General features: G+C 32.8%; 1 protein-coding gene and 2 long non-coding RNA genes across 3 annotated transcripts in view; 2 read left to right on the plus strand and 1 right to left on the minus strand.

Annotated features, from left to right (window-relative positions):
• Positions 1 to 678, plus strand: part of LOC108757246 (putative phosphatidate phosphatase) — a 62,495-nt gene extending 61,817 nt beyond the window's left edge. The window contains exon 8 of the mRNA XM_018501701.1: positions 559 to 678. Coding sequence (XP_018357203.1) covers positions 559 to 651 — 93 coding nt within the window. The 3' untranslated portion in view covers positions 652 to 678. The remainder of the gene's footprint in view (positions 1 to 558) is intronic.
• Positions 679 to 5,781: 5,103 nt separating this feature from the next.
• On the minus strand, positions 5,782 to 7,058 carry LOC108757247. Its single transcript, XR_001939896.1, has 4 exons — positions 6,977 to 7,058; positions 6,704 to 6,858; positions 6,335 to 6,635; positions 5,782 to 5,853 (listed from the first exon to the last, which is right to left on the minus strand). It is a non-coding gene; the product is annotated as an uncharacterized LOC108757247 (long non-coding RNA).
• Positions 7,059 to 9,429: 2,371 nt separating this feature from the next.
• Positions 9,430 to 12,712, plus strand: LOC108757248. The gene is made up of 3 exons (XR_001939897.1): positions 9,430 to 9,567; positions 9,632 to 9,861; positions 12,642 to 12,712. It is a non-coding gene; the product is annotated as an uncharacterized LOC108757248 (long non-coding RNA).
• Positions 12,713 to 25,301: the final 12,589 nt, after the last annotated feature.

Genomic DNA, 25,301 nt, shown 5'->3' on the forward strand with positions numbered 1-25,301 from the left:
TGTTGAGTCAGCTTAGTGTGCTTGTGTGAGTAATGTAAGAGCGCTATCGATGTTCAACGAAAAGGCCCGAGTGTCTCCGTGGCATGTCTCGACTGTTTTTGTTATTCGGGTCGACCGTCGCGTTGCCATGTCACTCTAACTAAACAAACAAGTTAGACTCTCGCATCGTTGCCATGCGAGTCAGTCTCGTCTCGTCTGTCCATCAATAAAGAACTATTTTTCTTCTCTCAAAAGCAAATTGAATTTAATAACCGATTCAAGCCTCAACAGTTTTAAATAATATCTTATGATGTTAATACAATCTTCGGATTGACTTACAACGTCTTAAGATTGTATTTAAGACAATCTTGAAATGTAAGAATCGACTATGAATACCGATCTTTTTTGCGTCGTGAAGGTGGTACTGAATCTTTCCTTGTGCAAGTGTCATTGGGGATGCATCCTTTGTTTTCAATATTTATCAAAAATTGTTTGTTTTTGTTCTTTTTGATGTTTTATATTAAAAATAATTTTTTAATCATTGATCCTAATCTGATCAAATATTTTTATTAATTACAGGATGAAGCAAGTCCGTTGCAGGTGAGAATGCAAACGTATGGGGGAGTCAATGAAAATACACAAGATTTTATACTCAAACGTGATTTTAATTAAAATTTTGCATAAATATATGTATATAATTAATTCAACACAATAATTATAACGCCATCTTGATTATGTAGTCTTGATACATTATAGATATTTTATTCTTGAATTTTTTTATATAATTAAAACTAGATGAGAACTCTATATGAATAAGTATAAATCTTATCTATTGAATGTAGTATAGAGATCCTCTAATCAGAATCTGGCCTTCTTCTCGGTGATTGGTCCGACATTTTTCATCCATTTCATTTAAATGCATAATGAAAATACATTATGCTTTTACTTTAAATGCATGATGCATTGCCATGAACTTATGGCTTCTACACACAGAATGTGGCAACGCTTGTCGCGCGGCGGAAGTTGTCGCACTAGCCTATAATTCTACGTTCTTAAGTCGCCCCCACTTTGCAAAATTTCTGGAAATAATGTAATGGCCGCACCACAGACTCTTGCATAACGCATAATACATAGTGCATAAAGGAATCAATCAATTGAAATTCTTCTTTTCCGTGGAATTAGAGGAAAGGAAAGATTCTGATTAGTTGATTCGCTTATGCACTGTGCGTTATGCGTTATGCCAAAGTCTGTGCGACCTTAATGCTGCCTCCGCTGTGCGGTAAAATTTGGATTGAGTTCAACTTTTAGTACGAGATCCCACCGCGAGTGTACCTATCGCGTATGCAGATGAAATATAAAAAAAAATCGAAGTTCGTGTTGAAGGCAATACTAAACCGCAAGGGTGCCTAAAAAAAAGTGATCAGAATATCATTAATTACGACTTACGATTTACGAGAGAAGGAGCGAGATTCGGGCGGTGAACAAGGACGCAGCAACTGACGGTTGAAAGTGCGTGGTTGTGACTGCCAGTTGCATCATCGCCCGGAGCCGCGCACACGCTCCTTTTTTCATAAGTCGTAATTAATGATATTTCTGACCATTTTTTTTAAGGCACCTTTGTGGTTTAATGTTGCTCTCAACACGAACTTCGATTTTGTTTACATTTCATCTGCATACGAGATAAATGCACAAACTCGCGGTGGGATCTTGGACTACTTTATCGATGGAAATTTTATATTTATTATTTCCGAGCAAGCGAGATATCGATTGGCTGTCGTTATTTGTGACTAAGTACTAGTAAATTTTAACGTTTTTTGGCCTGAACGTGCCAGAATGTTCATCAAAAATTATGAGGCTTAAGATACAATTTCATGCAGCAAAGCTTTGCCCCACTCCGCTATAAATAAAGCCAGCATTCAACGATCTTTGGTAAAGCCCTTTTACCTTTTCATAGAGCGAAGTTTCACTGACAAAGTTTCGCTGGCGAAGACCCCCCACTCCGCCAATTCGTGCGAAAATGCATAGCTAACGAAGCTTCGCTCAAAGTTCAATATTGTCCAACTATGAGCGAAGCAACGCTGACTATAGTTCACTTGATTGGCCAACTTGGGGTTGCTCTCACTATGCCGTGAATAAAGGAACGTTGAACAGACAATTCAAAAAATTGACCAATCAAAAAAATGCTTCAAAATATTTGGCCAATCAAGTGGACTATAATCGGAATCAGCATTGCTTCGCTCATAGTTGGACAATATTGAACTTTGAGCGAAGCTTCATTTTCACACGAATTGGCGGAATGGGGAGTCTTCGCCAGCGAAGTTTCGCTGCATGAAATTCTACCTTTATAAAGCGTCTCTATAAAGCTGCTCTTATACAGCGCCATTGTAGGGTGAGAAGAAGTAAAATAACACGATTTTTCTCTCTCGCACAATTTCGATAAAAAATGGCGGCCACTTCAGATGATTAGAGGGTCTCTAGAGAATAGTTGAGATTATTTTAGATGTAGTATTGCCTATCTCACAAATCAACCTATGCGACATTAGAATAGTTTATTCTTTATTATAAGTTTATCTTATATTATAAATTTAGGCCGGTTTCATCAACGCCGATCAAGCTTAATCGTGATTAACTGTCAACCGTGGTTGATTCTACTAAACAGCAAACGCGATTGGTCAGTCAACAGCTGATTAAGCTAACTGACATTGGTGAAACTAGCCCTTGGTGCTCAAAATTAGTTGCACATTTCGGGTTGATTTCTGAAGCACTGTCTACTTTTTCCCCACTACCGCTCAATACTTGACGAGCCGCCGAATCGCGTGCAGAAATGTATTTCAAGAGCGTCGCAATATAATGCGAGGTCTATAATAGAAGTTGCAGAAAATTAATCAATCACAGTCAAATATGAAAAAAATAATCAACTATGATTGGTCAATTTTCTATGACTTAAGACTCTGCGACCGCTATAACTTCTATTTTAGACTCTGATAAGAAATATGCTGCGATCAAACCTTCCAGAAAATTATCATTAATATATTTTCCGGATAAACTTCCGAAAACCGAATCCCTTCGATTTCAATAAAACTTTGCAAAAAGTTTCATTTTTATGTCAAAATAAAAGTCCTTAAAGGGATTTTTGGTGACTCTTAAAAAAAGTTATTTTTTTAAATAAAGTACTGGGAGTCGCTTCGCATGAAAGTCGGGCGTTTCTAAACAGAGGGGAGATAGGGTGGGAGTCATTTTGCGTGGAAATCGTACGCTCCTAAACAGAGGAAAAGTTAGGTGGAAGTTGTTTCGAGTGGACATCGCCTTTGAGCGGAGGGGGGGGGGAGGAAGAGGGGGATTATAGACACAGTATCTTTAGACCATTGTCAGAAATTTGAGGAGTGGGGAATAATCCTCATTTAGAAAAGATCGCACTAACATGGCCTAGAGTACCTATAACAATAGCGTTTTTCACTGCGAAAACTGGTGCAGTACTAGCGCCGTGCTAGTACCTGGTAAAAAATTTTTCATGCATGAATATGTATAATATAAATATGTATAAACATACATAAACACGCATAAATATTCATAAACGTGTATAATTATACATAAAATATGTCCATACATGTTCATACATCCTTCTTTTTTTTATAAAATTACTTTTTAGTGTAATAGAAATAATAATAGTAATGTAAAAACATAAAAAATAATTAAAGGGATAATTTTCGCATTGTTTGTTATAGAAAAAGCAAGTTTGGAAAAATGTAAAAAAAATTACTCATACATAATTATGCATAATTTTATATATAATTATACGTAAGTAATTTTTTTACATTTCTTCAAACTTGATTTTTTCTAAAGCAAATAATGCGAAAATTATCTTTTTAATTATTTTTAATGTTTTCACATTACTATTATTATACTAAAAAGTAGTTTTACAAAAGAAAAAAGGATACTTGAACATGTATGGACATATTTCATATATTATATTAGGTGTACAAAAAAGTTCTGAGCTTTTTTTTGTAAAATTCAATCTTTATTTAAAAACAAACGAAAAAATATTAATGCTGCGTAACGCCAAGCTGTTCTGCAAGCTCCTTTTCAGTTTGCGCAGAGTTTATATCCAGCAGTGCTTGCAATTCGTCCGTTTCAATCTTTTCAGGGCGTCCAGCACGCGATTCATCTTTAAGACTGAAATCTCCTTGGCGAAACTTTTGATACCACCTTTTGCATGTTGCATGACTTACAGCGTTCTCTCCATATGCAGCACAAATCATTTCAGTGGCTTCAGCAGCATTTTTCTTCAGATGAAACGCGAAGTGGATGGAAAATCGAATATGCTCTTTTGTAATTGCCATCGTGAACACTACTGATTTTTGAGGTTATGTGCATCAAACGCCAAACCGTATCGCATTTCAGGAGGTTAAATGTTACTGTTTTAAAACCCCAAAAGGGCGGGAAGATATATAAAATTTAAATTGTTATTTCGGTTGTATCAAATCTAAAGCTCAGAACTTTTTTGTACACCTAATATAATTATACATATATGTTATTTCATATATAATTACCAATACATATATATTATACGTATATATTTATAAATATTTATGCGCGTTTATGTATGTTTACACATATTTATACATATTCATGCATAAAAAATTTTTTACTGGATAGATTTAGATGAAAACTGTGCATTAGTGCAATAATAGTGCAGGTTTAGTACGGTTCAATGGAACATATCATAAGACATCCATTTTATAACATTCCTAAAAATATATATAACTATGTTCAAACTTAAATTATTTATTTTGCAATATTCTGATTCATTTATTTATTTAAAGCATTTAAAAAAATTAAATTTTTACATTTCAAGAATTTTAAACGTCAAAATGTCATTGCGCAGCTATTAATAGAAACATTGAAACTAACACAATGTCATTATTATGACATTAATTATAATAATGTAATATCATATAACACAATATCATACCTTAGCACGAACACAATCTCAATTTCAACTTGCACTGGTCTTTACTGACTTCAAAGACAGTGGAGCAAAAGTTGAACTCATTGTCAGTTTTTTGCCAGTGTTGTCAGTGGAACATTAAATACTGAACTGGTTTTCACAGTGGAACAACACAATTCCACTCAGTGCGCACCAGTGGAAAACGCTAAAGTACGGACAACAGAGGCTATGTTCCAAAATTCACTGCCAGCACTGAAAATCTATAGTTTACGTTACGTGTATTATACATTTTCAGCACTGACAGTGAATTTTGGAACATAACCAGAGCGTGAATGAGGCAAAACTGGAAACGCATCGAAACGCGAGCACATTTTTAAGTGTGAAGTGTAAAACGGAAATTGTATGTATTGTATAACAATGAATGCGTTCAGCAAAACGCAACCATTTTATGAATGCTGCTGAAATAAGACATTCATCTATTATATCATATCATTTCATCTATAGTTAATAATAATTTAATCAGCGCGAAGAAAATTTCCAACAATTGCAAAGTAAATATTTTGCTGAACGCAGAACCAATGATTTTATAATGAATAAATTAAAGAAGGATAACAACAGAGGTAAATACGCAAAAAGAATAAAGTAAAATTTGTTTAAAAATAAATAGTATGAAAATGAATGAGCTTAAAAATAAGATTTTATGAGTATTAACTACCTTTTTAAGAGTATATTTAATTTTTTGTTAGGTATATAAATACTTTATTACAGTGTACATACAACTTGTCAATTTAAATCCAAAATATCAGTGATGACAGAATTGCATAATTTAAAATAATAAATCAATATATAATTATGTTTTCTCTCTATCTTCAGTTTCGTCTTTCCTCTTTTTTGTTTTCATATGTCGGTGTTTTGAAGAAATCAATCTGAATCAAATTAAATAAAGAAATTATATGTATAAGTAAATTCACGCACGCACGCATGCACACAAAATCAATGATGAATCATAAAAATCGATCAATGATGAATTATAAAAAGGAAAAATAAAATAATTTATTTTAAATGCATAAATTACCAAGATATTATATTTTACGGTAATTACAGTAAAAATCAAAATAGAAATTACTGTCATATGATAAATAAAAACAAGTGACATATGCATATATGTCAAATAAAATGCAAATTTAACGCAAATTAACATAAATAATATAATAGTTAAATCCAATAAACACTATTGCAATTATATAATAAGCAAATCTTAATACAAATTAATAATTTAAAATGATAAATAAACAAAAAATAATTCTCGAAATGATAAATAAATAAAAAATTGAAAATAAACTCTAATAATATTCTTTAGTTATTTTGCATTACTAAGTCATTTAACATTTAGGTGCATAGCCATACTTTTACTAGCAAAGTTGGATCTGTTATCACGGATTATCACAGAAAGCGTTTTCAAATGAAATATGCAATATTTTTTAATTATTTTGAGATCGTGACAATTTAACAGCAAATACAGAAGGTTTTGGAACATCGAAGTTTTGTTTAATTATTGATTCCATGCTTTTAAAAAACCAAAACTTGAAAGATTGACATAAAATAATGTCTCTTTTGAAACATTTAATACGCAAAATGCATCAAAAGTATGCACTTATTGTTGTCTTTGATCCTTTGGCAGCAATACATTCGTGGCACTAATATATACCTGGAATAATATACATCGTCCAATAATTTATTTATATTAAATAATCATAAAAGCAAATTCTTACCAACCTCACATAACACCGAATTATCAGACGGAATCCAGTCTTGTTTTCCTGTGTTTTTAGCCCAAATTTTTGACTGGGTCTCATGGAAAATGACACATTTTATAACCTTTTTTGGCAGAGTTTGTGCAGTAATCTGGTATACCTCCAGGCATTGTAGCTCTAATATGTGTCCAAAAACAAATAGATTAAGTTATAATGACTACACAAGAGAAATTCACGTTTTTATATATATTTCATTAAGAATATATAATTCCACTGCAATCCATTCGCCACTCACCTCTCCTTCTTCTCAATCTAAATGACTCGACAAATAAAATGATCAATAAACAAACCACTTACATCTGACGGCTCTGACGCATTGCACAAAACTCGCTGGAAACAGTGTAATGTATGTGTAAATGATGTACACTGATAGTACACACGAGTGTAATTTCCGCTTGTGCCTCAATTTAGCGGACCAATCATCAATTATTCTCCTTTTGTCGGTACTCTTATTATAGGTACTCTAATAGTTTTTCCACTGGAAAAACTGGTGTAGCACTAGTGCCGTGCTAGGCTTAGATGAAAACTGCACTACTGCAGTAATAATGCAGGTATAGTGCGGTTCAATGGAACATATCATTAGACATCTATTTTATTGATACCCATTTTATAATACTCCTAAAAATATATATAACTATGTTCAAACTTAAATTACATATTTTACAATATTCTGATATTCATTTATTTATTTAAAATTTATTTATTTTTTAAAATTAAATTTTTACATTTCAAGAGTTCTAAACATCAAAATGTCATTGCATAGCTATTATTAGAAATATTGAAACTAAACAATGTCATTATTATAACATTAATTATATAATAATGTAATATCATATTATAACATAATACCTTAGCACGAATACAACCTCAATTTTAACGTGCACTGATCTCCATTGACTTCAAAGGCAGTGGAGCAAAAGTTGAATTCACAAGGGAAGTTTTGCAACTGTCCGGAACCGATTTAATTCTCTATGAAATATGTTGTAAAATACAAAAATCTAAGAGACACGTATTTTTTTATACGTGTGCTAACTTATGTTTAAGGACTGAAACAACCCTTTGAAAAAAACGGTCTTTTTCTTTCGAGCCGAATATCGTCGGAAGTATAAAAGATAGAAAAAAATTTTTTAAACAAAAGTACGTAAGTTGTATGTAAAATGGTTTCAAGAGTACTTTAAAATTATAAAGGAAAATAATTTTTTTATTTTTTTGTTTAACAAAATACTCTCATCACTCGTAATTTTCTAAAATTTTCAACTTTTTTTACCAAATTAAAAATTATTTTTTTACAAATTTAACCATAATAAAGTTACGACATATCATTTTCGAGAATTAATTATTAACGCTTCCATATATACGCTGTCCACACTCATATGCGTAATTGTCGTCGGAACGATAAAATACATAAATCAATGAATAAGGGAATTGTCATGATTGATATTACAAGTTATAAATAATGTTAAGAGTTACCTCAAATTTTTCAGACTCAAAATCTTAAAAATAAAAATAAACAATCTACAAAGCCAATAAGAGTCACAGACTGATGAAGATGCCGACGATTAAATTCTATATCATTAATCGATTGTGTGGAATCTTCTTTTAAACGTTTCAGCTCTCTTTGGAGTCCTCTTCAGCAATTCATATATCAAATCCTAATTCATTGAACCTTCCGTCAAACCTGAGTCACTAACAGGTTCCCAACTGAAGTGGATCCTGATTAGATATATATAAAATTAAAATTGAGGTATATATAAAATTAAAATTGAGAGATAGAAAAAATCATATCCAAGCAACTCATCTCAAACGGGAAGTTACTTTTTCAAAGCGTTATCTGAATTTTTTTTCTGCACATCCAGTATCACAAAGAAAAGGAGTAGTATTTGAAATGATTGATAGAGCTATTTTATTATCTGAATCAAAATTTTATCAAAAAAATATTAGATTAATAATCAATATTTTTTTAAGGAATGATTACTTAATGGAGTTCATTTTTGACATCATTTCCACAAGATTAAAATTTTTATCTTCTAGACTTGTTCATGTTGAACAAGATTCCTGTCTAACAATGACAATTCGGAAAATATAAAAAGAACTCCTTGGTTTTTAATTCCTTATAAATACCACGTCAGATAAATTTCTAACAATTTGTAAAAAAGAAAAACCAGCATTTTACAGTAACAACAAAGTAGATTCATTAAGGTCCAGAAGGATGTTCTCTCAAAAAATCAGAATAAAAATGTAATATACAAAATCACATACAAAGACTGTGACGCGTCTTACGTTGGACAAACCGAAGAAAATTGAACTCTAGAATCACTGAACATCGTAATCACATCAATTGGAATATCAATTCACAATCTGTTATTACGAATCATAGAGTTGAATTGAATCATGATTTTGATTGAGAGAATGTCCAAATTCTGGAGAGATCTTTAAATAAACGACTAATCTCTCAAAAAGCGCATATCATGCAAAAAAATGATTTAAATTTACGGTCTGACACTGAAGGATTATACAATATATCACGCCTATACGATAATGCTAACTGAATTGACCAATTAAATCACTTGTAAAGAATTTAATGTATTTTTCACGTCTTGTATATACACAATTTATATCTGAAATATTATAATGTTAGTTATGACTTAATTGTTTTGTTTTTCGGTGTGTCCTTTTCCAATGAAAAATAGTTCGCTAAACACATTTGACTATTCAGAGAGGAAGATTTGTAAATCGTTAATATGTTTAAAACTGAGATAATTGTGTCAATAATCTATTAATATTAACTTCTAAAGCTTCATGAACATGTTGAACTTCCCGTTTGAGGTGAGCTGCTTGGATATGTTTTTTCTATTATATCTCAATTTTAATTATATATATATTTAATCAGAATCCACTTCAGTTGGGAACCTATTAGTGACTCACGTTTGACGGAAGGTTCAATGAATTAGGATTTGATATATGTACCATATTGCTGAAGAGGACTCCAAAAAGAGTCGAAATGTTCAAAATAAAAAATTCCTCACAATCGATTGTTACGTCCAAGCTCCGGAAAATGGATTTTAAGAGAGAAGGGAATAGAAAGGATGGAGTGTGGAAGATCAGACTCTTGTCTCGCAGGTATCCGTACAGAAGCAAATACTGCGAATCAAACGCACCCTTTTTTATGCTCGCTTCGGAACATGGGTCAACGTCCCGTAAAGACGTTATGATACCTGTTTCCTATGAATGGTGCGATCGTCGGTCCGAATTTCGAGTCAGGGAAATCCCTTTAACTCGGGAATGGACCATGTGCGATTTCTGAAAAGGCAAGGTTTAATGATTACGAGGTTTTATTAGGGGTTTTAAAATTAAATAACCAGAAAGAGAAAAATAATTACTAGCATTGTTTATTGTCGTTAACCAAAAGATTAAAAAAACACGGTTATATAATAATAGGCGTATTTATTATAACTAATCTATACATTAATATAGTTTCTAATGATGCAACAGTCTATTCGGTAGCGACCATACATTTTATGTACATTGAGTAGTTGGAGGAATCGGATAGGTTTTGCTTAATCTATTTTATGAATGGAAACGGAGGAAGGAGGGAAAAGATTGAAGAAGAATTCCACTGGAACTAGGTATGGATTGGCAGAATTCGGGGGAAATACAGGAATACAGGAATTTGAGTGTTGACCGGTGATAGCATTGCGGATTTCTTCAGGATCGAAATAATGAGGGTCGATCGTGAAGGCCCCCTCAGGGATAGATGCGGTAGTAGTTCGCGGAAATTGACTGATAAGCGACTCGAAAGTGCCACTCTGTAGGACGCGAAAATAGGATTTAGGTGGGGATGGAGGAATTTCCTAAGAACTCCACACTATCCGTGGAGTTCGTCGGGGATGAAATTCCTCTGGAGCAAATTGGGATGGAATTGACCGATGAATCGGGTGTTAGCGGAGGATTTTCGGAAAAGATTCGCTGCGTCAGAGCGTCCGAAAACCCGGGTGACTGGGATAGAGGGGGAGGTGAAGGAGTTCGACAGAGAGGTGAAGGTGTTCGAGGAGGAGATATAACCTCTAACGGGTCGCGGTTAAATAGAGCCGGCAGTCGTGATGAGGGTGGTGGAGATAATTCGTCTTCGGCCAGGCGACTTCGATCTCGAGAACCCCCGAGGTATCTGTGGAACTCTTCGTCCAGGAGTCTCCGCGCTTCCCGGTAGGCCTGGCTTCTAAGCCATTCCTTATAGAGACGGTTTAGCCGTGGCACTATGATTTAACGTAATTTAACGTATAGCGGATCTTCTATATATATGTACATATATATATATATATATATATATATATGCGTGCGTGCGTGCGTGCGTGCGTGCGTGCGTGCGTGCGTGCGTGCGTGCGCGCGTGCGTGCGTGTGTGTGTGTGGGTCAAAGGAACTTACTGGTACTGCAGATGGGAATGGATCCAACGGCCCGATTCCCTTGGCGATCAGATGTGGAGGCTCCGGTCGAGTCGTCAGTATGGTTACGTTTCATTCGATTTTACGTGACTCAGCACTTTTGCTAGCAGACTGGTAGAGTAAGGTAAACCGGTAAAGTATATATACTGATCGGAATGTGACTACGGACCGGCAGAATAATGTTTGACTCGGACCGGCAGAGTAACGGTTGGAGGTTGAAATTCAACTGCGTGTTCCTCGTAGAGGATCTCTTTTTATATTGGCGAGTTAGTGGTGCCGAGTGCAGAGCTCGCGTGTGCTGTCTAATCTAGGATTAGGATTAAGGATATCGGTGAAATGGGATACTGGGATATGTGTTTAAGACAACTTCCGTCATCGACCATTTGCTGAATGTCCAATAGTTTAGAGCCACATGTGTCATTTATTACAGACAACTGCTGTTTCAGTTTATATTTCTTAACCTATTTATTCTTCTTGTTTCTCGGGATAAAGCCTATTCGGTACTTGGTTCAAATATCTAATCCAACAACTCCGTCCCGAGTGGATTATTAGTTTAAAAAGGTAAATGTTATTCGGTTCGTCGCTATTGTAACCTCTAGTAGAAACAGATGGTCTACCGGTGTTACTTGTTAATAATTCTTATGGTGATGACGAAAGTTTCAATCGAAGAAAAGAACTGTGGAGTCTGGACGTAACACGATAATGGAATTTAATTGTCGGCACCTTCATCAGCTTGTTATTCTTATTGACTTTGTATAGATTGTTTATTTTTATTGTTAAAAGTTATAATAATTTTCATTATTTTTCCTTAAAATGAGTAAAACTTTTTTATTCATCTCTGTACATTATTTCTTTATAATATCTTATGATTATTCTATTAAAGTTATTTTCAGTTTTACATTTTAATATCTTATTTACTTGCCGTTTGCGTAATAATTTCAAAAGTATATTATACTTAATAATAAAATAATTTCTAAATGTTTATACATAATATATTTATGTTTTGTATCGGTTACTCATTATACTCATCATAATAATGATACTCGATGAAAAAATGTTTCAAATCTAACTGAAGTCAAATCTGAATTCTTATACTATGAACATTTTATTATAGTTAAATTACTGCAACCTTCGAAATTATATTGTTGAAGTTTAGTCAAAACTAAATTCTACTGAATTTTCAAATTCTTCTGGTCTTTCGTTTCTAACCACTTTTAAACCATGAATTTTTAAATAAATTATGATATTGCGGGGATAACAATTGATTATGTATCAAAGATTGTAATTTCATTATATTATTTTGTTCATATACTCGTATATAAATTTATATTTTCAATAATAAAACAATATCTGAAAATTTTTAGCAAAATTTTTCCAAATTCTAAATCCTTAAACATCTAATGGTTGTATATTCTCTGTAGTGCCTTTTAGTATAATCATAATAATATGTTTTCCTGCAGGTGTTAAATTTGAAATAATATTGGGACAATGTCCAGTCCATGAACCGATAAGAAGAACACTATTAGAACCAATGTTTGGAAAATCAGCTTTTTATTACCACATTTTAAAATGTTTGTTAGAAATATAAATGTTAAATTAATAACTATTTTATGACTGTTGAGATTGTTAAATAAAATATAAAATATATCACAGAAATAAGATTTATAATTTCGTTATATTATTTCGTTTATGCAAATTTATATTTACTTTTTAATAGTAAAACAGTGAAATGTATTGTAAAAGAAAATTTATTTAATTACCTGAAGTCATTTTACCAGATTTCGATGTTTTTACAATAACATTTATTAGTGTAAATAAGGTTTTTTGTACTCTTGGTCCAAATATATCATTAGTTTCTTTCAATACAATAAATAAAAGTGACAACAAATTTCCATTACATTATATTATTGATTATATGGTGTATGAGTGTGTTGTTAATATAGATTGCACAACACACTCTACTTTCTTTACTCCTTCATTAGACAATGATCTTCCAGAATGAATTTCCACTTGGAAACCACTTTGATCTGAATTAAAAACATTTTCAGATGCGATCTATTCGATAAATGGTTTCACTGTTTTCAGAAAATCATTAGCTGTATTTTGCAACGGAATCTTCTATTGTTCTTTTAGTTACAAATTTCGTAATTTTTTTCGAAACAATTCGGTGGGACTTTTTGGTACTCAACTGTGAGATGCTTTAAATATAGGATTTAAATTTTCCTATTTTTTCTTGAGCTTGTAAAGTCCATCTTTATAGATCGATATCATGAATTATCAATTTTGATTTAACTGCAGTAAATTTATTATGTGTAAATATAGAGACGTAACATAATTTTTCTATACGATTTCCACCTGAATGTAATTATTCTTCCCATCGTTAATTGGCATTTAAATGAAACTCTTCTAAATTTATTTTTTACTGATTTTATGTTCAAATGAAGCTCTTCTAAATTTATTTTGCACTGATTTTAGCAGATGATTCCTTTTGTTTTTATTTTTTTCATTAATGTTCTAATTTCGCCAATGCTCAACAGCTCGTCTTTTATAAGAACTGTCAAAGTCATTTGAACATTGAGGATGAGAATTTAAATTATCTTCACTTCATGCTTCTTCATCATTTTCAATTATTTCAAAATTATGTAGTTTATAAGGTTCTTGATAATCGAGATAAGTTTTTTCTGTTACTTCCAACCCATTGAAAAATGCTACCCAGCAATAATTTTTGTATATTTCTTTTAATTCTATTGTTACGTCCAAATCTTTGGAGATTTTTAAATTTATGATTCCATTAGAGAGAAGAGGAATGGAAATGGTGAGGGTATCTGGAAGGACGGTTAGACTCTTGTCTCACAGCTATCCGCATAGAAGTGAGTACTGCGAGTCGAACGCACCTCTTTGTGCTCGAATATGGGTCAACGTCTCGCAAAGACGCACTTGTTTCTTATGAGCGGTGCGATCGTTGATCCGAATTTCGAGTCAAGGAATCTAATCCCTTTAACTCGGGAGTGGACCATGTGCAATCTCTGAAAAGGCAAAGTTACGAGTATAAGGTTTTAAGGTTTTAAATTTAAAGAACGAGAAAGATGTAAAATTATTACTATTGTTTATTATAATATTACAAACATTATCAATCTATCATTAACGGATTACAAGTTTAATATAATACAATTACAGAAGATAAAGAAAAAGGTTATACATTAATAAATTTATTATTACAAATTAATTTACACATTAATTAATATAAGTACTATAAAAAGAAAGAAAAATTTATAGATCAACGCGATAATTATTATTAACTATTTAACATTTAATAATTATTTAAATTTTATACATGGTAAGTTGCATTAAATTGCCAGAGAATGAAGTTTCAGGAGTAGAGCATACAGATTTTTGTTCATTCTATTTCATGGGTAGTAATGGAGGAAAGAGGAAAAAGATTGAAAAAGAATTCCACTGGAAATAAATGGATAGATGGAATTCGAAATAAACACCGGAACACAGGAACGGAGAGGTTTGCCGGTAATTCCATGCCGAATTTCATATGGATCAAAATAATGAGGCCCGATCGTAAAAGTCTTCTCGAGAATAGGTTCAGTAGTTCGCGAGAATTGTCTAACGAGTGACTCAAATGAGTCACTCTCTTGGATGCGGAAATAGGATCTCGGCGGTGGAGGAAGAACTTCTTGTAGGAACTCCACGCTGTCTGTGGAGTTCTTCTGGGAAAAAACGGGATTAAGATGACGGATGAATCGGATGTTAGCGGAGGGGTGTCAGGGAAAATTCGTTCTGTCAGAGTATCCGAAAACGCGGGTGACAGATCGAGGAGGAGGTGAAGGAGTTCGAGGGAAAGACGAAAGAGTTCGAGAGGGAGGTGAAGGAGAAGGAGGAGATATCACTTCTAACGCGTCACGGTTAGTAGATAGAGCCAGCGGAGCGGTGGTGACGAAGGTGGTGGAGGCAATGCGTCCTCGACTGGGCGACTCCGATCTCGAGAAGCGTCAAGGTACTCCTGGTATGCTTGATCCAGGAGTCTCCGTGCTTCACTGGTTTTAAGCCAATCCTTGTGGGGGCGGTTTAAGCATGGCACTATGGTTTTGCGTTGGGTTAGATTTTGTGGTGAGTATATGGATATATAAGTTAAGACGGGACTTACTGCTATTCTGCAAGTTTTGACTTTCGAGGATGACTGCCGAAGGTCCGATCTCATTGTCAGTGGTCTCTAACTGTAGGTGGCTGAATGTCCTGCAGACCCGAGTGATTTGGAGACACTGGAGTGACTCGACCATGTCGCGGATCACAATTAAAGTTGGTTGATAAAACTGATCGTGGATCGGCAGAGTGTCGTATTTGATATTTGAAATTTTACTGGACTGGTAGCTGGAGCTTTACTGGACGTTTTGTAGTTGAGTTTTGATTGACTGATCACGAAGGGCCTCCTTTTTATATTCGCGAGTTAATAGTGCGGTCTCGCGTATGTTACTGGTCTAATCTAGGATTAGGATTAAGGATCGGTTGTGAAATGGGATACTGTCTAAAACAATTTCCGTCATCAACTATTTGCTGGATGCTCAATAGCTTAGATAGAGTCACATGTGTCATTTATTACAGACAACTGCTGTTTCAGTTTGTAATTCTTAATCTATTTATTTCTTCTGTTCCTTGGGATAAAGTTCGTCTATTCGGCACTTGGTTCAAATAATTAATCCAATAACTTCGTCTCGCGAGGATTATTAATCCAAAAAGGCGAATGTTATTCGACTCGTCACTATTGTAACTTCCTATGGTAGAAACAGGTGGTCTACTGGTATTACTTGTTAATAACTTTTATGGTGATGACGAAAATTCTAATCGAAGAAAAGAACTGTGGAGTTTAACACTATTTCTGCTTCAGTTTACTGGTGTTTCTGTTAGATATATTGAACTTATAGATGCTAATAAAAGTATTATTAAGTGTCTAACAACATTAAGCGGATGGATAATCATTTCCAAAGATTAAATTTGGCTTTGAATCGTAATATAAAAACAATTTAACAAATTGAACAGATATGATTATGACAAAATTACTGCACTGACTGAACGTAAAACTGCTAAGTGATTCTTATACTGTCCATTTGTTATACTTATCTTGAATGTATACATAAACTTATATCATAAATTACTGCCTAGTTATTATGTAATCACTTTTTGTCAATGGGTGCATTCAGCAAGAATAATAAAGAGCGCTACGGAACTATTCGCTAAATGGCGTACTTTCTGCATCGCTCCCTCAACATGTTACGGGAGCGAACGTCATTCTGTTGAGCGGAAATTTTTTTTCATAAACTTCGGTTCGACAATACCTCGTTCAGTCAAGTCACAGACTAGGCATTTACAATTGTGTCAAGACCAAGCATCATTTCAACAAATTTCAGTCAATCTACGCATTTTCTAAGTAGTCTCTCAATGAACTGCACTTGTTCTACTTCGTGTTCATATTCAATTGCAAGATCTTCGTCATTGTCTAATCCGATTGCTGCTGGTTTATTTATAGAATTAGATATCAATGTCAATAATAGTAATTCTAATTGCACGTTAGAAAATGAATATTTAATCGATAGGCCGAATTCAGCAGAAATGTCAGATTCAGTTTCTGGACGTTCTATTCCATTAAAAAGTGCCAAAAAAGACGAGATTTAAAGAAGGTTTACAATATGAGAAAAAAATTGGTTGCAGTTGAGGAGGAACAAGTAAACGTGATTGAAAAGTTAACAAAAAGAAAACAATTCGGTTCAAAGAGAAAGAAATGAACTTTTAAAACAATTTCTTACGAAAATGTAACTATGTAATGTTATTAATAATAAATTTTCATTTTTACATACATATGTTTGTTTACTTTAATCTTATTTTCATTACTTTATATACTTAATTTACAAATTATTTGCAATATAATTTCTTTTATCAACTGCTTCCCGAGCCATAGATAGATCTTCAGATGTTTCCAGTTCAGATATTCTAATCGGTATAATAAGATATATGAAAAGATGTTTTAAGTAAAATTTATAGTTTATAGTTTTTTACATGTGACGAATTCTTCAGATGTGAGATTTCTAACAATTCAATGTAAAAGTATTCGAAGGTGGCTAAACAAATATAAATAGTAAAGAGCATACAGCCACAACAATAGATGTAAAATTGAGTCATATATTTAAAATTCACAAATAAATGAATAAGTAGACGTTTCGGTCAAGATTTGACTATCATCAGTACATAAAACATGACAATTAATAAAAATATTACAAACAAGAAACAATTCAGTAGTCGGAAGGTGTTACAATAAAATAAAATTATTGAAAAGAATACATAAAAATACAAGCGCAAAGTTCGCAAATTAAAACAAGGTGAAATAGTGTTTTCTCTTCGCTTGTTGTAAAAGTTGAACAGCTTGAAAATAAATCAAGACAGATGAGTGATATTTTAATCCTATGATATTTACAATGCTCGTTACAATTCCCGTCATCTTAAAGAGCGAAGTGCAAAATTCGTGCAAAATACGGAATTTCCCAGTTTTATTAACAAAACAAAAAAGAATTTATTTAAAATTTTTTTATATTGTACCAATACCAAGCACTTCCAAATTCATAACAGTTCACGGAAAATAATTTAAGATTGTGATGAACAAGACTTACCACGTATCTAATGGCACGAAACTCACAACTAAGATACCAGAATAAGTAACAAACTTATGTAATACATAGTATAGAAAATTTATTATTTAATTCCGACAATTATGAAGGCCCTTCTAAAACGGAAGACTATTTATATCATGTGAAGAAAGGAGAGGGAATGCGAATGGAGAGGGAAAACACTAAGAGTAGAGAGAGGAACTAATTGTCAATAAGAGGGAGATAAATTTCAGGAAAACATTCTGTATCACTCTGCTTATTAAGGTCTTTTTTTTGTCTTTTTATATGTATCACCTCGGAGACAATCCTTTTATAATAAGAACGTTCCGCATCCAGAATGCAAGGATTTTTCCAATCAATGTCACTTTCCAATCTATGATAAGAGATAACTGGGGGATAGGTGGTTTATTAAAATCTTTACCAATGGTAATATGTTCTTTAAGTCGTGTCTTTAACTTTCTTTTTGTCTGACCAACATAAGAATAATTGCACAATCTTGACAATTTATTTTGTAGACTACATTCGAAAGATCTTCTTTTTAATTTTGTCAAAACCAGGTTTTTTTTATGAAAGTGCTCATACTATTCATTGGTTTATAAGCTATACTGAAATCAAATTTGCTTGTGAGGAATTTGAATTTCTCAGACATTCTCTTGAAGTAAGGTATAGTAAAAAATCTCTTATTAAAGTTTGAGGAATTCGAGTTAGAAACAACATGTTCTCCAATCATCTCAAAATTCTTCTTCAAAGACAAATTTTTATTCTGTTATTAATTGTTGTGAATAAAAATTTTGCAGGATATCCGTTCTGTTGGAGAATTTTAATTAGAGCAATTATGTTATTTTCATGGAATTTTGGATGGGAAAGAAATAATATTCTGTCTAAAAGTCCAATAACAACATCCCTTTTATGTTCTATAGGATGATTTGGAAAAAAAGTTTAAATATTTTCCAGAATTAGTAGTCTTCTTGTAATTATCAAAAATCACTCTCCTATCCTCAATCAAAAGTTTAACATCTAAAAAATTAATTCCCCTATCTCCGCCATAATCGACAGTAAATTTAATGCGTTCGTGGTAAGAATTGAAAGTGCACAATATGACATTTATATGATCATTCGAAGCCGCAATAACAATGTCAACATAACGGTAGTAAATTGGAATATGCGTAGTTAGTGTATTAAAAATATTACATTCTAAATCCTGTATTACCAAATTCGCCAAAATTGGAGAGAAAGAGGAAATCCCATGAGCAGACCGAAAATTTGCTCATAAATAACCTTTTATTGAAACTAAAAAAGGTAGATTTTAAAATAATCAAAATAGTTATTTTAAACTCGTGTAGAGGAATAGAAATATTGTTACAAATTAAATCCCATCTTCCCAGCACACTCTTTTATACTAAATCGTTAGGAATATTCGAGTACATAGAAGTAATGTCGAAGGACAATTTGGTAATCATTCTGCAAATGCAAACCGTTGATTTTTTTAACCAGATCGAAACTGTTTTTAATATAACCAAAATTTTTAATATTATTGGGAGTATAAATAAGTTTCCGCCGTTTGACAAACAATGGCGCTACCAATATGTTATAGTTAAAATTGTCAGCTGTAAAACGTCATATCGTAAGGTTGGACATCTGGCAAGAACATAACCTTGAAATATTAGCGATTTTGCATCAGCATCTTATATCTTTTTTCGTGCGAAAATGTCGAGTTTTGAGCTGAATAAGCATCATTTGCGGGAGCTTTTGATTTACTTCTTTAATTTGAAGAAATCTGCAGCTGAGGCGCATCGATTGCTTGTAGAAGCATATGGTGAGGCTGCCTTAAGTGAGAGAAGTTGCCGTGAGTGGTTTCAAAAGTTTAAGAACGGTGAATTTGACGTCGAAGACAAAGAACATAGCGGAAGGCCGAAAGTGTACGAAGACGCGGAATTGGAAGCATTATTGGATGAAGATTCGTGCCAAACGCAAGAAGCACTTGCACTTACATTAGGAGTGACTCAACCAGCAATTTCACATCGCTTAAAATCGTTGGAATGATTCAAAAGCAAGGAAATTGGGTTCCATATGAACTGAAGCCGAGAAACGTTGAACGCCGATTTTTCACATGTGAAATGCTGCTTGCCAGGCATAAATGAAAGGGTTTTTTTGCACCGTGTAGTCACTGGTGATGAAAAATGGATCCACTACGATAACCCAAAGAAGAAGAAATCATGGGGACCACCTGACCATGCTTCAACATCGACAGCCAAGCCGAACATTCATGGGAAAAAGCTCATGTTGTGCATTTGGTGGGATCAGCTAGGTGTCGTTTATTATGAGTTGCTCAAACCGAACGAAATCATTACTGGGGCTCTCTACCGAACACAATTGATGAGATTGAGCCGAGCACTCAAGGAAAAACGCGTCCACTACTACTCCAGACACGACAAAGTTATTCTTCTGCATGATAATGCTTGTCCACATGTTGCGGTGCCGGTCAAACCTACTTGGAAACACTCAATTGGGAAGTTTTACCCCACCCGCCGTATTCACCAGACATTGCTCCTTCTGATTACTACCTGTTTCGATGGCGCATGGCCTGTCTGAGCAACACTTCACATCATGATGATACCAAAAATTGGGTCGATTCGTGGATAGCTTCAAAAGATGAAGCGTTTTTTCGACGCGGTATCCGTATGCTGCCAGAAAGATGGGAAAAAGTAGTGGCTAGCGATGGACAATACTTCGAATAAAATATTAGGTACCGTTCTTTCTCAATAAATGCCCAATTTTTGATAAAAAACGGCGGAAACTTATTTATACTCCTAATATTTTAAGTATTAAAGATCTAGCTTCGACCATTATAGGCTTGAATATTTTTATTTACAATTAATATTAATTAATATTGATTTAATTGATTAATATTTGTTTATTACTTAAAATGTATTTTTCAAAAATACACATTTCTTTATGACATTTTGTCGAATTTGTAATCAAAATTACTCCTCGTCAATTAAATTAAGCTCAATTTAAGAATATAGCAGTAAACGTTAATAGAGATTTCATGGAATCTGTTCAATACTCATTTAGTATCGTTTAGCGATAACTGTTGAAGCGAGAGTGCGGCCGGCCGCTTGATTGCACCGCGCCTGATAGTGCGAATTTTATACCCGTGTTTGGACGATTTCAAAGGCTCACCATTCAAAAACTATTGACACCTTAACATTTTCGAATTTTTCATGAGGATATGTAATACCAGTTCCTACGGTTGATCTAAATCACTTTTATATACATGAACTATTTTAATTAAATTAATTTTTTATTAATAAACTTTATAGATATACTAAAACTGATTTGAGCATTTTTTGAAATCGATTATTTCTTCTTGTAAAAAAATTAATAGTTTAACAAGATATTTTTTTTATTTTATATCAAAATATGCCTATATAGAGCAAAATATCAAAATATTTCTTATAAAATATAAATATCTTGTAAATTATTCAATTTCAATATTTCTATTTAAATACATGTATTATACAGGGTGTCTGAATTGTACAACCTCACTCGTTCCGAGCAGGTAGAGCGGACTAAACTAAGTTGAAAAGTCCTGTACTATTTTGCAATGCTCGCAATAATTAATGAGATATCGTAACGTTTAAAGATAGCCGAATACGCGCGTCCGCCTGACTTACTATTGCCGAAGGTCCCTGCTTGGGATGAGTGGGGCCGTACAATCCAGCCACCCTGTATATGTAGAATAATTAACAATCATATCGAGAACAAAAAATCGTATAATTTTATTTTTTTTAAATAGCCATGACGTTTATATGACTACAAAAATAAATGTTTTTGAATTGGTGATTTTACTTGTACCCTGTTACCTCATTCAACATTGTCTAAACATGTTTTTGATTTGACTTTAGCTGAAAATAAGAGAGATGCAAAAAATAGGATACCATCATGTATTTATATCATACATTTAAAAAAAAATTTTTTTCTTCATACTTTTGATCAATTTGTCTAATCTGACCATATATGTATATTTCTATTAATTGCAGAATGAATCAGACTCATTGCCAGAGATAACAACAATGTGTTTGGACGATTGTAATGAAATAAAGATGTGTGATAGTTGTATAAGTAATTGTAGAAGTGATGCTATAAGTGTTAATATCTTTGATTGTTGTTTCACATGTGATATTTAATGTAGAAGAAGATAATATATAAGGGAATTGAAAGTTACTTTTTAAAAGTAACAAGTTGCAATTACTTATTCATTACCGAATAGAAAAAGTACAAGTTACCGTTACTAATTACCGATTTTTGAAAGTAACTCGTTACCATTACTTGAGAAAGTAACTTTTCCTTGTTTTTCTGTTACTTTTTAAAAATTGATGATCACTAATCACAGCGAACGGATGCTTAGGGGCTTTCTAGTCTCAAGAATATTCAATTGAATCAGAGAGAAATCTGAAAGAGGATATGACGGCTCAAAACTTGTAATCGCAAAATGCTTGTGGTAGTGCGCAAATGTTGCGTGCCCGCTCTTGAGAGCGTAGCATTCATGGCTGTAGCGACACACTGCCCCGAGGCGCTGTAGTACTTTCATCTTCCTATCGTGCGAGCAGTTATATTTACACGAATAAATAAAGTGTAATTATAAATCGATATTTGGTTTACATAATCGTGCTACATGTGCTACATCGTGCTACCAAATATTGATTAATCATCTCCAGCCTTGAAAAATGGACGATGTACCCTAAGAAAAGTGGACGTTGCTATATAGTTTACATCCACTTTGTCAGAGGGCAATAGTGCGCGGCAGCATTTTGCGGTTACAGGTTTTGGGCAATTATGTCCTCTCTGAGATTTCTCTCTGATCGAATTGTGTCCAATTGTGTACAAAATAATGATAAAAGTAACTGTAAAATTCGTTACCATTACTAAAAAAAATGTAATTATATCACAGCTATTAAAAAAAAGTAACGCAATTACCAATAAAGTTACAAAAAAAGTAACTTATAATTGTAATTTCGTTATAAGTAACGAGTTAACGAGATATTAATTACTAAAAATTGTCGAAAATTGGTCTTCAATAATTTTTTACTCGAATACTATCAACTTTACTGGAAAACTGCAAGAAACAAAAATTGTTTATTTTCTTTTCATAGAGCTCTAAGAATTTTTTAAAGAATTTTTCAGAATTTTTTAATACCGTATTTTCTCATGTTGGTAACAATGAGAAAATGTAGTACTATAATAAAAAGTTGATAAAAAATTTTGAAAAAATTCATAGAGGTCTATGAAAAGAAAATAAATAATTTTTGTCTCTTGCAGTTTTTCTGTAAAGTTGTTAAAGTAAAAATTATTGAAGACCAATTTTTGGCAATTTTTAGCAATTAATATCTTGTTAACTATTGCGAAAATTGCAAAATGGTAGAAGACTTTTCTTCTCAGTTTAGTCCATTCTACTTATATGTGAAAGATTTATCATTATTTTCCATACCCTATACATGCATAAAATACTCTAGCTTATAAATTATAAACTTTATAATAATATATAAGGTATTGTAATATATAATATTTAATGTAACGGTCCGCAGGATTTTTCAGACATGTTTGATAGTTCAAGAAAGATTAAAGGGTGAGTATTTATCTGTTTTATATAGGCTACGATATGCGATAAAAAATTAAAAAAAATTTTTTTTTATAGAGGCAAATTTGTAAGTACTGCTGCTATAAATAATGTTAAAAATTTGATATTAAATATTAATAAAATCAATAAAACATCAATAAAAATGATATTTCGGTAGTGATTTGAATTTGTCTTGAAGACCCCTATAATATTATAAAAAAATTGTATAGTGCTATTTAAAAAATTTAAGATGACTTTGACTATTTATAAAAAAAAATTTTTTTAAATTCTTTTGCCGCATGTTGTAACCTGTATAAAACTGAAGATAAATATTATCCTTTTAACTTTTTTTTAACTGTTAGAAGTATCGGAGAAATTATGCAGATCGTTATGCTGAACACCCCTATATGATGTATACAGGGTAGGCTGCTTTAATCTTTCCAATAGCTAATAATTCGAAAAAGAAGCATTAAAAAAACACAAGACAGGAAAGTTGAGCGATTTTAAAGGAGGAAGAAGTTAGTGACTTTAAATTTGACCTGAAAAGCATATTTCAAAGTCATTTGAAGGTTAACTTTGAAATTTCATATTGAACTCTCCCTCCTTTTTCATTGCATTCTTGTACATCTCGAGAGCTTTCCAAAACACTATAATAAAATATTTTTTCATAAAGTACTTTTCGAGTTATAAGGCTTGAAAGTTACAGTATTGCTGGCATTAGTATTATGCAAGATGTCCGACTGATGGCTAAAACCTCCTGAATATTGTTCAGGATCATGCCCTGGATAACATTTGTCAAAATCAAGTCATTGGAGATTGTTTCTCTTATTTTTATTTTTGCATTAACAATTTATTTTTATGTAAAAAAGGAAATAAGAGGTGCAATCTCCAATGGCCTTGATCTTAATATCCAGGACATAATTCTGAACAACATTCAAGAGGTTTTAACCGTCGGTCAGTATCCACCTTGGGTAATAAATATAATAAATGCTACGAGTGTGATAACGCAGATAAAATTGTTAGAGAAATTTTTGTAAAAGAAAGAAATTAGACAATAATTGCATACCACAATTATTATAACACCTATTGACATACAATTAAATAACAAATATTTCACTACATCAATTGTAAGAAACGCTCTTAGAATTCGACGTATTGAAATAATTGTATGATTTGTATGTCAATAACAGTTTTATGTTTATGGCACATAATTATTTTCTAATTTCGCTCTTTTACGACATTTCTCTACAATTTCATGAATGTAATTAAAAAATAAATCTCGTTACTCAAAGGGTTCAATATTCACTTTAATTTCATTATTCTAATTTATAATTTAACGAAATTAGCATATTACCTATGTGAAAGACAAAAGGATAATGTACTAGAGAGAAAAGGTAAAACGTGTTTTTATAAACGTGTGAATGCGTCCGGTCAATATGTGTCCCGCGTCTAACCGTGAACGCCGCTCCTGCCCGTCTCCTTTACGCGGCCCGTGATACGTATTTCTTCTTGTAATTTGAAAACTATAGGTGCTTTCCATTTGATGATACAAGTCGATACAAGTCGATACAAGCGTCGTTCTACTCTTCTTGACATTTAGAGAGTGACAAAGACAGAACGACATTTGTGTTGACTTGGGCAGTCATCAAATGGAAAGCACTCTTATATAAGCTTCAGACAAAATTTTCGTAAAGGGAAATTCGTCTTAGAATCGAGTCAGGAATCGTCTCTTTGGGAATATCTGGATTGTTCTGGATCTGTACCTTTGTGTGTGCGTGCGTGCGTGTATGTATGTACCCCAATGTATATATACAGGGTATTCAGACCAGTCCCGC

Source organism: Trachymyrmex septentrionalis, unplaced genomic scaffold, assembly GCF_001594115.1.
Source record: "Trachymyrmex septentrionalis isolate Tsep2-gDNA-1 unplaced genomic scaffold, Tsep1.0 scaffold134, whole genome shotgun sequence".
In the NCBI taxonomy this organism is placed as follows: domain Eukaryota; kingdom Metazoa; phylum Arthropoda; class Insecta; order Hymenoptera; family Formicidae; genus Trachymyrmex; species Trachymyrmex septentrionalis.